This window comes from Podarcis tiliguerta, assembly GCF_965153285.1.
Source record: "Podarcis tiliguerta genome assembly, chromosome: 11".
Classification (NCBI taxonomy): domain Eukaryota; kingdom Metazoa; phylum Chordata; class Lepidosauria; order Squamata; family Lacertidae; genus Podarcis; species Podarcis tiliguerta.
The window spans coordinates 33,374,335-33,390,025 of record NC_139544.1 but is presented as its reverse complement, the minus strand read 5'-3'; the positions used below and the strand labels follow the sequence as shown (position 1 = coordinate 33,390,025).

General features: G+C 40.0%; 1 protein-coding gene across 2 annotated transcripts; it reads right to left on the bottom strand.

Moving 5' to 3' along the window:
- Positions 1-5,156: 5,156 nt before the first annotated feature.
- Positions 5,157-15,555, bottom strand: MARVELD2 (MARVEL domain containing 2). Of its 2 annotated transcripts, XR_014503065.1 has the most exons (8): positions 14,746-15,555; positions 12,921-14,084; positions 11,469-11,504; positions 11,049-11,182; positions 9,903-10,074; positions 8,968-9,018; positions 6,859-8,282; positions 5,157-6,441 (listed from the first exon to the last, which is right to left on the bottom strand). XR_014503065.1 is itself a non-coding variant. In XM_083404068.1 (7 exons), exons 2-7 carry the CDS (start codon positions 14,067-14,069, stop codon positions 8,172-8,174), a joined length of 1,653 nt encoding a protein of 550 aa, XP_083260194.1. In that variant the 5' UTR covers positions 14,070-14,084; positions 14,746-15,555; the 3' UTR covers positions 5,157-8,171. The 2 variants fall into 2 exon arrangements, 1 of the variants encoding a protein (XP_083260194.1); XM_083404068.1 differs by having other exon boundaries at positions 5,157-8,282.
- Between the last annotated feature and the right edge of the window lie 136 nt (positions 15,556-15,691).

Here is a 15,691-nt window from a genome sequence, read left to right as displayed (position 1 = left end):
ATACTGGCACACTGTCCCTCAGCTGAAGAGTCTGGTAGCAAAATATTGAATAAAACATTTCTAGGAATACCTAGCCATGTGCTAAACTGAGCACCTGCTGGAAGAGTTTAACAAATTTCCTCGACATGGTTATAAATGAGTAGGCTTCTTGCATAAATACATCTGTATTTGTGTAGATTTAGCAATTAGGAAACTCTTTCGTTCATCTCATGATTCATGTGCTCACGAACAAGTAATTAAAGAGGTTGACACATCCTAATGATTAAGCATGGATAAGCTCAGCTATAACAAGAGTTGCTTCGTTCTGTTTAAATATTTCTCCTTTACCTTAGGCTTTCATTTCCTCTTTCTTGCATAATGCTTTGAATCGTGACCTAATAATTTCCCTGGCACCCTTCTCTGACATAATTATATTGAAAAAGAGGATATCAAGCATTAAAGTGAATTGGGAACATACAGATTAAGTTTTGACAGATGTTGGATCCAAAGAGAAAGCTGCTACATGCCCCAGAATAAAAAGCTCCAGGATGTGCAACACACAGTGGGATTGAAATGTATAGCAATGTTTAATTCAGCAGAGATTATTACAATATAAGCATTTCTAAACACTTGCAGCTTCTTGACTTTCAAAGCAGCAGAGCCTGGGTTCAGTATGATAAACAAACTGATACTGCTTATATATCATGCTAATAAAAGGCAACGCATTAAATACTTCCTTGCACAATGTACACTTAACAGCAGGAAGTCATTGCCCCAATATTTATTTTAAAGTATTTATATGGCGCCTTTCTGAATAAAAATTCATCTAGGGCAGATGATGTTTTATTATTTATATATTAATTACCTGTCCTTTACCCTGAGGTCAAAGGGCGGGTTACAGCATTAAAACACAATATTAACAACAAATTGAAACAAATTGCTACCATAAAAATAACATGGGTCCTAAAAACATATACCTTGTGTGTCAAAAAAATATAGCATTCTCCAAAAGCTATATTTATTGAAGATGCCAGATGTAATTCTGTGGAGAGGCAGTTCCATAGTTTAAGGCCATCCCCCCACCCCAGCTCTGAGGACAGAGGAACTACCAAGAGAGCTCCCTCTCTTATTTTAAAACAATAGTATATCAAATAACATAATAAAATACCTTCCACAAAACCTCCTAAAGAATAATAAAACAACAATTTCTAGTTCATAAATGCATGGTTCATAACAATATTGGCCAGAATCCAAAGAGCCACTTTAGGAGCTCACTGGCATTTTTGGCTGCTTTTCCTTTGTCTAGCAAAACCTACCACTCCATATCGGAAACTGCTTCTAACAGGTTCAAAAGCACTTTGTCATGTGACATGAAGGGCGATTGCTTCTGTCCAAGAAACACTGGTTCAAACCTCCCATGGGAGTACAAAGTTAAGTTTCAGAGAGATTTAGATCCTAGCTATTGCATGTAGTCGCTTTTTCATCTCAACAGGAACAAAAAAAAGCACGGAAACAAAAGGAAACACTAAACATTCTTCATGATTGAAGTATTAAGCCACAAGTATTTTTGTGTTTTTTTAAATACCATATTGTTCCGTGTATAAGACGCCCCCTATTTCGGGGGACCCAAAATTAAGAAAATACACTATGCACTGTCTGTGTATAAGAGGGCCCTTATTTTAAACTTCAAAAATTTAGGGGAAAATATAGTCTTATACACATAAAAATATGGTTTATTCATATGCATATTAGCAACTCTTCACATTTGCAGCATTCAAATAGTAATGAAAATATGAGCTTCCACATTGTACCAATTCTATCATAAGTTTTTAACATGTTCTGTATTTACTTCCCTACTGCCACTGTAAAAAAGAAGCTGAGCCAGCTTTTCCAGAAGTTTGTACTTCTTCCTTTTATACATTTAATGCAACACTTCAGCTTCAAAATAATTATATTATATTAGCTTTAAATATTCTTCTGCAGACAGAAAAACCATCATTTCTAAATGTCCAAACTCTTTTCATTGTGTCTAAAATAACTATCATTGAATTGTATAACCCACCATGAATGACTTTCTTAATAGCATTCTTAAAAAATACTATCACCACCACCATGTGATCCTTCAACTTTGGTGATTGTACTACAGCATTGCCATCTTTCCATTCAGGTATTTACCGTGAAACAATTTGACACTGCTGTGGCTCCGGCAGTGCATTGTTAAACATATTTCTAGAACAATGGAAGGGAGACCAGTTTAACGCTTTAGCTCTGCTGTAACAATTCTAACACGGATTTATTTATTTTTAAATTATAGCACACATGCAAGGGATTTTCCATCCTTCATAAAACTGGTCAAGTTAATGTTTGCTTTTCAGAAGAGGTCATAATGTATTGCTGAAGCCGAACAATTCAACATTGTGATTTATTTATTCCTCCCGAAACAATAACAGGTTGCTGAGTAACGCAACACAACAAAGGCTAATTAGGTGTCCCAGGCAATAGTCTTCAATTCTGAATGTGTCTATTCTTGCTCAAAAGCTGTTTCTCATACTTTAGGTGTTTATGCAAGTGTTCCTGGATGACACTGAATATCTGGAGCCACTTCCATCTGGGTTTAGACCTGGTTTCAGGACTGAATTGGACTTGAGTCGCCCTAATGAATGATCGGGAGAGGGACAGGAGTACAACCTTGTTACTCCTACTTAATTTATCATCAATTTTTGATACCACTTACCGTCATGGTATCCTTCTGGATCAAGTGATTAGATTGGGTATCAGAGGTACTGTACTACAGTGGTTCTGTCCCTATCTGTTGGTTGAGTCCAGAGAGTAGTGTTTGGGGAGTGCTCTGGCAGGGCATAATTTTGTCCCCGGTGTTATTTAACATCTATGTGAAGCTGTTGGGACCCAGGGTGTTAAAAATCAATGATTATATATATATATGTTTGTTTTAATTTAAATCGGATTTTTTTGATTTAAATCAGATTTTTAAAATAAAATGCTTTTGGAGGAAAACTATTTCTAAAGATAGTTTTCTATTTAAGTTACATTATAGTCCAAAGGCTATTCATTAGGAAATAAGGATTTGTTTAAAGTGTTTCATGTGTGCTAAAACTCAGTCTAAGTTTTTTATTTAAAAAAAGTTTAACCACATCAATTAACAAACATGGATACATATGCTATAATTTTCTTGTTTTAGTTAAAGAAATTGTTTAAATTGTTATTAAGGAAATGATTATTTTTCTCCTTCCAATAAAGTACAGCAGAAAAGTGGTCCAAATGTCAACAGTTAACTTATTAAACCTCACAATAATTTCATAATGATCTATGTATTTCTAATAGTATAACCAAATCAGAAATTTTTGACATAACTGTAAAAACTACTCTGAAAAAATATTATTCCAAAAATGAAACCTTCATCTGGTTGTAAATATATTAAGATTATACCAGTAAGAATGAGTCTTTCTGTAAAAAAGGATTTAAATCAAGTCTTACTGACTAGTGATTTAAATCCATTTGATTTAAATCAAATCCATCCTTCTGGGAGCTGTCATTAGGAATTTTGGAGCACGGTGGCATCAGTATGCTGATGACACACAGTTGTGTTTCTCCATAACATCTGTATCAGGAGAGGCTATACAGGCCCTGGATCAATGCATTAATGCAGTGCTTGACTGGAGAAGGACCAGTAAACCCTGCGAAGGTGGAGGCTTTGTGGGTGGGATGGTTCCTGTGCCCAGTATAGGCCAGTTGCCTCTTCTGGACAGGGTTGCACTCCCCCTAAAGGAGGTGGCGTATGGTTTGGGTCTATTCCTGGAGACGTCTTGTATCTTTTGAGGCCAAAGTAACATCTGCAACAAGGAATGTCTCTTACGAGTTTCGTGTGGTATGCCAGCTATGGCTGTATATGGATTGAGATAACAACAGGCTTATACCAAACCAAGCAATTGTATATAATTTATTCTCATGTTTTATACATATGGAATGTAATAAATAATTAAAATACAATTTATGGCCTTTTAAACTGTGTATGTGGGTTATTGTTTTTGCTCGTTTATTATGCTAAATATTTTTGTGTTTTTATATTGCAAATGATCCTTGAGCTTCGGATGAAGGGAGGTATAGAAATTTAGTAACAATTTTTCACTGATAGGGTTATCAGTTCCCAGGTTTCTCTGCTGCTCCCAGGTTTCTGCAATGATCTACGCCCCTCAGCAAGGCTTCAGGTGAGAAAAAAGGAACTACTGCAGGAGAACCTGTAACTTTAAATAAGTCTGTATATGATGGGCAGCAACAGCATTGGTATGTGAGAGAGAAATCAATATTGTCATTTCCATCAGCAGGATAAAGCATACTTACAATGGTGGCTGTTTCTTAATTTTGTGTTATGCCACACTCTCCATACAGGCATTTTGTGTTATACCATACCTCTCATGGCCTATTCTGTGACTAGTGCCTCCAGCACATACTCAAAATTCACAATGTGTACACTAGTCCAAAAGGTTGGTATTTCAGTAAACTAATGAATTTTGTCCTAACTTTTTTCCAAAGTCCACATCCAATCTTATTAGCTTATCACTGCCGAAATCATTAATATAGACCAATGGTAGGCAACCTAGGGCCCAGGGGCCAGATCCAGCCCAATCGCCTTCTAAATCCAGCCCACGGATGGTCCGGGAATCAGCGTGTTTTTACATGAGTAGATTTTATTTAAAATGCATCTCTGGGGCATAGGAATTCGTTCATTTCCCCCCCTCCAAAATATAGTCCAGCCCCCCACAAGGTCTGAGGGACAGTGGACTGGCCCACTGCTGAAAAAGTTTGCTGACCCCTGATATAAACCAAAGGACAGAAGTATTTAAATGCTATATTTAGCATACAGCATATGACACTTTGTTGTTCTTAATTTTTGACACTTCACATTTTATAAAGTTCATAAACATGATACAAATGACTTCATGATTCTTTCTGGATGTTGGAAACTGAAACCTAGATTTAAAAAATGAACAATGAAAACTTATAAAAATATAGTTTTCTGTCAAACAATTTGCTAACACCACAATGAGCTCTGCAATGTGTGTTATAATGTGTTTCTATTTAGACATTTTATGGGATGTAGAAACATATTTCAGAATAAAGATTGAACATGGTTATTCTTTCAGCAAAGAAGAAAACTGTTTCAGTGCCTCTTATTTTTATTAGAAAAATATTTTGTAAAATCAGTACAAAAGATTAGAAGTTGATTGCCAACAGCTGAAATTTTCTTTAAAGATCAGGATAATAGAGTATATAAATACTAATGTTTAAAACATGCAAATGTTTGCCATAAGGTGCAGTGTGGACAGGCACACAATGTTTACCAAAGGATTCCCCCCTCCTGTTCAGGTGGGAACAGATGTTTCTATTTACAAATAGTCACCTTTATCCAGCAGCAGAAATTTATGCACTGAACACAATCTCCAACATATGGATCTGCTGTTACATTGGATAGTAAGCTGTTGTGTGGGCAATGAAAGCTTGAAATGAACCCCCCTTTCCACCTGAGATTATTAGTTCTATCAGCAGTTCAGTGCTAAATATTTGGCAAGGATAAATTTCACCAAGAAATAGATATCAGCACCAATTTTCAAACCAAAAAACAAACCTCAAAGTGAAAACATTGCTTCATTTGCAGTAGCACTCCCGTTTTATGTCATACCTAGCTTGTTTGACTATAAACCTTTTTATCAGGCTGTAGCTACCTCCTTTCCCAAAGGTAAGGAAACTAATCCCCTTCTTCTACAATTAAGCACAAACAATATAATATTTTGGGGAAAAGAAATGACTATTGTCTGAACAAGAGGTTATGGTACACTCAAAATGCATTAGACATGCCATTCAATTGCTGTACTTTTTTCAAATAAAGCTATTTTCTTTAGCTTCCTTTGAGGTTCATCTGCTTTTTAGGCAGTATGCAGGTGCCCTTCTTCAGCTTCCTCCTTTCATATACAGTGGTTCCTCGGGTTAAGTACTTAATTCGTTCCAGAGGTCTGTTCGTAACCTGAAACTGTTCTTAACCTGAAGCACCACATTAGCTAATGCGGCCTCCCGCTGCTGCCGTGCCGCCGCCGCGTGATTTCTGTTCTCATCCTGAAGCAAAGTTCTTAACCCGAGGTAATATTTCTGGGTTAGTGGAGTCTGTAACCTGAAGCGTATGTAACCCGAGGTACCACTGTATTTTGCATCACGTCCATAAGGGCAGTCGTCACTATAAAACTCATTTTTGTCCTTGAGTGAGAGAACTTGAGAGCTGCGCATAGCAGAGAACAGTGCTTTCTGAATTTAAACATCATAAAATTGTAGATTTGGAAGGGACCACGAAAGTCATCTAGTCCAACCCTCTGCAATGCAAGAATCTTTTGCCCATGCTCAGGGTCAAACCCATGACCCTGAGATGAAGAGTCTCATGCTCTACCGACTGAGCTATCCCAGCAGTCATTCATAAATTTTTGAAGGTTGTGGCACAATTAGACAGGGGTTTGATCCATCAACTTTACTAATACAAATTGATTATTTTGCTGCAAGGCAAAAGTCGGCCCTTGAATGACTGCTTCAGTTATTTAAATGTTCCGTGATTAAGAGCTACAGAGCAAGTTTCTGAATAAGGTAGTAGACAGAAAAGTTAGTACAGTGGTACCTCGGGTTAAGAAGTTAATTCGTTCTGGAGGTCCATTCTTAACCTGAAACTGTTCTTAACCTGAAGCACCACTTTAGCTAATGGGGCCTCCCGCTGCCGCTGCGCCGCCGGAGCACAATTTCTGTTCTCATCCTGAAGCAAAGTTCTTAACCCGAGGTACTATTTCTGGGTTAGCGGAGTCTGTAACCTGAAGTGTCTGTAACCTGAGGTACCACTGTATTTTTAAATAGGAAAAAATGTATTTACTGGTTTGTGAAACTGACCCAAAGGATTGTAACAACAACAGAAAGAACTGGGCAAGGAGGAGGAGCTGCTCAAACAATGGAACCTGGCGAGCAGAACTTTGGGCAACAGGTTTCTGTTTCCAAATCCCATTGTACAAAAATGGTGCTCAACACAAAGGAATGAAAATTTCTCTACTTAGCACTTGGTGCTGAATATAAGAGTTTCCAACACTTCACTGGGAACCATGTTCACAGAGAACTGGGAAATCAGCACTCTTAGCCTTAAGAGCATTACTTACTTGGGAAGTAAGAGTGACTCTTCAGTCTTTCAAAGAGGGAATCAACCTTACCGACAGTACTGATAATTTGTTGGGCAGTTAGGAATGTGTGTGTTATGTGCACACACCAGCAAGCAGGCAGGCTGTTACATAAACCTAATTATCACAATCGTACTTTCAGACACAACAGATTCACATTTACAAGAAGCCAACACCCAAATTAAAAGCAAAAAAACAATCAAGCAGCAAAAGAAAACACTCAAATTGCATTTATATATGATCAAGGAGCAGGAACATAAAAGTACAAAATTTACATAAATGAAGTAAAACCTTAAAATTTGTTCAAGATAATGGCCTGGTCTCACACACAATGCTAAACCATGTGGGGAAAAGGAAGGAGTCCAAGTACAGTGGAACCTCAGGTTGTGAACGTGATCCATGCCGGAGGCACGTTCGCAACCCGCAGCGTTCACAACCTGCAGCGCCGCATCTGTGTGTGATGTGATTCAGCGCTTCTGCACACGCACAAAGTGCGATTTAGCGGTTTAAGCACTCATTCTCATCCTATGGGGCTGAAAGAAGGAATATATGCTAGCATGTCATTTCCATTAACCCAGACTTCTTGTTAATAGCAAATGAAAAACTTGTTTAAAATGCTGGTTAGTTAAACAAGTCAGCTTCATAATTGTTTGAAGAAGCCTTGTTTCAAAAACTTATTATAGTTTTAATCCACAGTCTCTGATTCTGAATGGCAAACCCAGATTAGCTGGAAACCAAAGTCCTCTCAGCTGCATGAGGGGAGGGGAGGGGAGCACAGAAAGCCAAGGCTTTGCTCAGTCTTGTTCCAGCTTGTGCAAATAGTAGTAAACCATGGTTTAGCATTATGTGCCAGTCAGCCCAGTAATAAAATTTCACAAGATTTAAAAATTCATTTCACAGCAGAATGTTTATACAGTTATGGCAATAAATAAATATAAAAAACCACTGAACTAAAACCTTGCTAATAAAGTCCCCCTAAGCATTCCAATTCATAACTTTGTCATAATCTTGAATTCTCTGTTTTATGTGAGAAAGCTTTTTCTTTAGGTATTCACAACGTTCTTTTTTCTCAAGAAATGTGGGATCCTGCAATACAGAGAATAAACAGATCAGTAATTTATTTTGTGGAAACCTGCAGAGGTAGGTGTGTCAAGTCACAAAGGGTAATTTCAATAAATCTCATGAAGTGTTATTTTGTTTTGCTGGGTTTCTTTTATATTTTGTCAGCAAACCTTAACATTTGAGATCGGGAAGTAATACATTTAAATGTATACATGCAATGATTTTTTTTTTTTTAATCCAATGCCAGAATAATGAAAGCTTAAATCTAGGGCAAGTTTTTATCCTGGAAGGTCATGTTACCACATTGTGAATGGAAACTAGTATTTGAATGGAAACCCACTTATGACTTTCAGCCTTATTAATGGAACTGCCTGCTAGAACTGAGTGATACCCCCTCTTTTTCTGATGCCCCTTCCTCAAATTCTCTCTCAAAATCCACCTTTTATGTGAAGAATTTTAAGCCTCATCTCCAACCCAAGCCTCATCTCCAACCCAAACAAAGCTGAAGTACGTGCAACTAGGACATATGTTCTTCCTGTTGGCCCTCCCCTTCATTCTTATTCCCTACCTCTCTGCCCTTTGCCTTCCTTGTGCCAAAAATTACTATGTAAAACAACTCAGGGCAGGGGTATTTTTGTTACTGCTCTGTTAAAACATTATGCACATTAACAATCAGTAATTACATAAATAAGTAGATATGAGAACTCACATTCTTTTTCTTTCTATACTGTTGCAAAACATTTGCAATTCTGTCATGTTCCTGTAGAGGGGGGAAAACAGCATTTCAAAATATCATGTCTATTATATCCACAAATAACATATTAATTTTCTTCTGTCCTAGTATTTTTTTATGTAACCATAGTACAAGTTCAGAATACCATTCCTAGAGAGGCCTTCTGCTTTGCTAGGTTGAAACTGCAGGAGCTGAACAACAGCAAAACCCTATAACAACTAAGCTATATTAATCCTGAATATTGCTACTTCAGTTCAAAAATTGGTGGTCCTTCTGGTTTTGAAGGGAATGGGACAAAAGGGAGCATGTGGTGGTTACTAGTAATCTACTGTATTTTTCGCCCCATAGGGCGCACCTAGGTTTTTTTGGGGGGGGGGGAATAAAGGGGGGGAAATTATTTTCCCCCAGGCATGGGGCGGGGGCAGCCCGAGCTTCCTCCGCCCCCAGAACAGGCTGCTATCTGCAGGGATGCAGGCAGCTCTCCTGTGCAGAGCTGCGCGAAGCCCGAAGCCTGGGGCGTGCTGAGCTCAGTGCACCCCAGGCTTCGGGATGCAGGCAGCTCTCCGCAAGCCGTGGGAGCCCGGCGGGCTTGCAGATAGCTTCCTGAAGCCTGCATTCACCCCATAGGACGCACACACATTTCCCCTTCATTTTTGGAGGGGGAAAAGTGCGTCCCATAGGGTGAAAAATACGGTAATAATTTCACAGCTACATGACTGACAGTAAACTACCAAGTGCTTTTCGCTGCTATCTCAAGCAACAATTTTCTGCAGCAACCAAACTAAAATGTCTTTGGCTTGCTAAATGTAAAGGATTGTGGTGATCCAATGTCTAGGTTGCCATGTGACTCCAGCCAAAACTGCTTATAAATGCAATTTTTAAATCCATGCTCAATTATGGTAAGTACTTACAAGAGTGTTTCCAGGCTGCTGAGGAAGCTTCTGCATCAACGCATCTAGCTCATCAAATTTCTTTAAGACTGCATGAACCTCAGCAGAAAGCTCTTTATATTCAGAAAACTGATCATTAAACACAGCTTTATATCGGTCTCTTTCCTCGTCTGAACGAATTGCTGGGTATTTCCTGTAAGAAACTATAATTAGTCCTACAGGATCAACCATCTATGTAAGCTTCAAATGTATGCATTATGGATTTTTGAAAAGACAAAAAAACATTGTAAAAGTGTATTGCCACATGAAAATTGTGACTCAAATTAGAAAAGACTACAACAATCTTAGATTACCTCCCACCCTCTGTAGAGTACAACTTGGTTTATTTAGTCAAATCACCTGGACTGTTTCCCAAACAATTTCATTGGTTATAACCTGGATGGCAGGCTAATTGCAGACTCTGCTTTAGAATAGAGGTTTGGGCTTGGCAATATGTCAACAATAAAATTGTTCTTGACACTTGATACTAAGTGATTCAAACTCAAAAGTTCAAAGAGAACATTTTTTTAATTAACAGAAATCAATATGGGAAGTCTCCTTTGCATGATGTAATTTGAAATGCTTTATAGCTAAAAACAATGCACTCAAAATCAATATCTGCAAGAACAGAATGGAACCACTGCTGTACAAGGCATTGCTTTCCGGATACAGTTCTAATATGAAAATATAATTAGGTGGTTAAAAGTCAGCAATAATATAGAAACAAACCTTTCCCCACCAAACACAAAGTCACCTAATTTAAGCCATCTAATTTGGTTAAACCAAAAAGGCCCTCATTATTCATGGTTTCCTGTTTCATCCAAACTGGAAATGATGATTACTGGCTTCAGAACAAACCATGTTATCACACCAACTTCAAACCAATGTTTAATATCCTGACTTGTTCCAAAGCAAGTAAATGTAATTCCCTAGTTTGGATGAAATGAGAAATTATGACTAGCTGAAGACTCCCTGGTTTGTTTGCTAACGCTGTGAAGGCAGGAGCAAAAGGCTCACATCTCAATTCATTCATATATTATTAAGCCAAGATGTGATCATCTGTAGTCGGTCATTGGGATTTATCACTCCAAGAGAAAGCTTCAAAAGGAAGGTTGCAGAGAGACTCACGCTAAGTAGTCTGGCATCACTATAGGCTTAGGAATATGTCCTGCAGGTATATGGCCATTGAGTAGTTCAGGTTTCAGTTCCACAGACTTGAAGTTCTTTGCGTTTGTTGCTACTTTGGGACTGCCATCTTCATACTATGTAAAATGGATATTAACAGTCAATAACAGTCAGTAAATCCACTTTAAACAGCACTAATTTAGCATGGAGTAGAGTGATCAGAAATAAGAGTGCAATTCTATCACATACACCTCACCCCCAGGTTGATGGTAGAGGATTATGATAGTTGCCTCTCTGGTGGCCCCGGGTTGTCAGTGTGTCTCAACCTTTACCTATTTTATCCGAATTCTTGTTGAAACTAAAGTAGTTCAGGCCTTGAAAGTACTCAGCATTTGAATATAGACTAAAAGGTGTTGTTCTTACCATCCTTTTTGGTGCAAAAGATTGCGTCGTTATCATCTAAGAAAAAACCAAAAACATCATCATTAAGTGTGCAAATGTAGACAATAAAAGCCTTAACACGCAGACATCTGGGGAGGAAAAAAAAGGCAAAAAGAGATTGCGCTTCTCCCTAAATCCAACCAGTGGAAAGAGGTGCATACTGTTTCTATCCTTCCTTGGAACCTCACTGGTAGTGTCTGCTGATATAGTTCCTCTTCATCTTTCTTTGAAAATGTCCCAGCTATTCTGGATTTTCAGGAAAAATGAAGGAGAAGAAGCTCTGTCCTGCTCTTCTTTCCCCTTCTGACAGAATTAGGGAAGGGGAAAAGACCAAAAGATTCCCCTGTCTGTTTTTGGTGCTAGGCCATCTGGAAGCAGCAATGGTATATTTTGACTCTCCTTTGAAAGTAGGAAGCAGAGAAACTTGGGAGGAGGAGGTGCTCTCAGATCCTGGAATGTTGCAAGGCAGCAAAGTTTAATCTCTGGTCAAAAGCACCGATATATGTCTCCACAAGACAATGTAGTATCAGTGTAGTTAACACTGCTGAAGGTATGCTAACAAGTGTTTTTGATTAGGTGCATACGCAAGCAAACTCCACCTATTATACTGACACTATGTGGTCACATACACAGAACCTCAATAAAGTATGTATTACTGGAACTCAGTTCTGTTTAGGCGAAATTCTTCGCAGACTCACAGAATTGTAGAGTTGGAAGGGACCAGCAGGGTCATCTAGTCCAACCCCCTGCAATGCAGGAATCTTTTTGCCTGTGGGGCTTAAACCTACAACTCTGAGATTAAGAGTCTCATGTTCTACCAAGTGAGGCTCATCCTTGCATGAACAATGTTCACTTCAGAATTATATGCAAAAAGTTGCACATAGTTAATATTAAGATAATCTATAAAACTCCAAAGGCCTCAAATCAGGTCCTTAGTTTAGTGATGCAACTGTTACAGAAGCAAGTACAACAGTAAGGAGACATAACATCTACATAGTGGGCTGGTTCAGATGTATTTATCTTAGCTGATTAAGCCAAATTCTGCATAAGCCTTGTTCCTGGGTGCTATGTTTCATGTTGCCCCTTCCTTCCTCCTTTTTTTGGCATGCCAGAATTCAACAATCCCGGGATTAATGACTATGGTTTCCTTTGCTTTCCAATGGTTATTGAGATTAGAAGCAGGCAGTTTATTTCAGTCCTGGTTATCGAAGTTTCCTGATTGTACTGCAATGGGATTTTTTTTTTTGTTAATTAACCAAGGATGTCAATAATTGGTTACTTACACGAAGGAGGGATGGGGTAGCACATGGTTTTAGGACACTTTGGCTTTAGTAAATTGAGATTTATGTCTGATCCAAGCCAGTGAATAAATGACAGTAACTATTTTACAAAACTAAATTTATGGTAGGAACAACTGTTTTCTACAGAACTTACCTCTTGTTGCATAAGCTCTCGCTGTTTCCGTGCACTTTCATGCCTCCATAGTTTTAGGCAAACGATTGCGCCAATAAGATAGATTATCATTGTTACAAACAAGAATATAATTGCAGCTGTCTGCCCCCCTTCTATACGGCAAAACATTGCATTCATTGGCGTATTAAATAATGGATAGTAGCAAAGTCCTCCTCTGTTAGCATCATTCACATAGACTATCGCAGCTGTCATATACAAAATAAACAAGGCAACATTAATTCCAAACTCGGTTAAAGGCCACCAGTGGGAATCTAGAAGAATTGTCCTGTAATACATGGACATACCAAGTACTAGAATTATAACAGTCACTATCCAAACAAGTGCTGCAAGAACAAGAACGAAGGGGGTTTTAGGCCCACTGTAGTAATAGCCTCCATACATGCTGCTTCCCCCTCCATATCCATACATGCTGCTTGCCCCATGTGGCTGATTGTAGCCATACATGTTGTACCACTCATTGTCCTTGTGAATGTAAGCTGTAACACAGGCAAACACAGCTGCACCCAACAGCAGTTCGGCAACTCCCAGGATCCTGAGCAAGCCGGCCCAAGATTTCATGTAAGAGTATCTCAAATTAAAGGCTTCTACTTTCTCACTGTATGCTAGTACAGTTTGTGTGTGCCTGTCTAGGGAGCCGTAGGGATCTTGTGGAAGCATAGCTTCAGCTTCTTTCCGTGAATTGTAGGTTCCCCCAGATCCTCCATAAGGATCCTGGTAAGAGCTTGGAACTGAAGTATTGCCTGGCTTCACTGGGGTAAGTGTTGGAGATGATGGTGGAGAGCATTCAGTTCCACCAGAAATCGCAGCTACTGGGCCGTCTCTTTTCCCTTTGAAGAAGTTTTTCCACGAGTCTGGAATGAATTTTCTCACTGGTTTAAGATCAGAGGCTCCAGCAGTTTCTTCGCTGTCACTTGGATAAAATTCAGGGCCAAAGGGTGGCTGTAGTGGAAGAGGTGGTGGCAAGGGATCTGTGTTAAGTATGTGTCCAGCATCTTGAAAATCCTTTTCAGCATCATCTTCTGAAGAAGAATCCACATTCACTTCATCATAATGGACTGACCGACTGTGTTGTCCTGGTCTGCGCTCTGATGATTCATTCCTTGAATACATTTGTGGTCCTTTCCCCTGTTTCAGAAATCAAAAAAGTGAAAAGATTGCTTTTCATTTCCTGGTTTCACATATACTGTGCTTGACAAAAGGAAAAGCAAACTGAATTCCTGCTTTGAGAGTCTGCAAAAAACCAAACCAACATCTTCTAAAGTCCTTAAATCTTCTAAAGAAAACAGCTGATACATTTTTCTTCTTCTATCATTATAATTTAAAAAAAACAAAACATAACAAGCCTTTTAATCAGTTTTTGACTGGACTTCTGAACCAAGACCAAGGCATGTGAATCTATTAACAGTACCTTTGACTACATGAAGAATGCTAGCACTATACACAGGATTAAGAGTTAAGGCTTCCCGAGCAGAGGGTAAAACGTTAACTATACTCATAGTTCCACCATCTTACAGAAAATCATAAATATGTGTGCACAGGAAGCAGGAGTCACGCACATAACGGGTATCAGCGTCAAGCCACCTAAGAAAACAATGGCTAGCTAGTCGGTTACACCATTACCCCACCCCTTTCCCTTGTTTTCCCTATACACAAGGAGGCCCAGCTTCGCCAGAAACTTTGCTGCGTGCAGTCAAGAGAAAACTACGCCCCGCGTCTCTCCCCTACATTTATGAGGGTCGCAGCCTTCCAGCTGCGCTTCCGCGATTCCAGCTCGGCGCCCACTTACCTGGGAGTAAGTTTCAGTGGCTTCAACAAAGGGACTTCTTTCTGAGCAGCCAGATATTGGAGCGCACTGGATGCCTCTCAGAAATGGGAACTCCCGGACTCTTCAAGTCCCGCTTTTCGCCCGCGCACTTTTCTCCCAAGGCTCAACCAACAGCACCTTCCTGCCGCCGCCGCCGCCTCACTCGCAACCACACCTCGCGGGCGCCCTGCGCTCCCAGAACCACCGGGAGCGGAACCAAGTAGGCGCCTTTTTCTTTCTGGCGCAGCGCAGCCTCACCGCGCTCAGCCTTTCTCTACGCAGCTTTCCTGCCCCAGGAGAGACTTGCGAGCTCGCTTCAGGCGGGGAAAGAATGCGCAAAAATCCCGGGAATGACGAGGTTCCTTCTTCCGCCTTCCCGGCGAGGTTTCTTTCCCTCAGCGGCTCCGCCAGAGAACTGTCCCCTCCCGCGCGTCATGCGCTCATGTCCTCGTCGCGAGTGAGGCGCAGCCTACCTGCCGGTCCGCCCGCCCGCTCCAGGTAGAGCGGCTCTCCTGCTAGGCTGCCCCCACCGGCTGAAAGGGTTGCTGCTTCCGCATGACGAAGATTTTGCTCCACGCCAGAGGCGCTTCCCCGCCCCCCAATCTTTTGTATCCCCCACCCACCGCGTGGAAGGTGTAGAGTGGGCCCTCAACTCAAGTCTCCAACCTGCTAACCCCTACAAAGTTGAAGTCAATTCATTGACCAGCAGGGCGAATTTATGGGAGAGTAAATACCACAGTTTTGTTTAGATTTGCAGATTATGCAAGTGGGCAAAGAAGCAGGCATTGTATGGTGGGGGCAGGGAGATAGCCTTTTAAAAGTCCTTTGGGCCAGTTGCACTTTTTGGATGCAGTTGAAATGACTTGTGGCCCAAAGGCAAGTTTATCTAACACACGTTGTACCCGATTCAGTTTTATAAACATCTAAA

Coding starts and splice junctions, on each gene's coding strand:
- MARVELD2 (XM_083404068.1), bottom strand. CDS start 14,069: ATGTATTCAAGGAATGAATCATCAGAGCGCAGACCAGGACAACACAGT. Junction 11,183..11,468: donor CTTTTGCACCAAAAAGGATG/GTAAGAACAACA, acceptor CATTTTACATAG/TATGAAGATGGCAGTCCCAA. Junction 8,283..8,967: donor AGTATAGAAAGAAAAAGAAT/GTGAGTTCTCAT, acceptor TCTGTATTGCAG/GATCCCACATTTCTTGAGAA.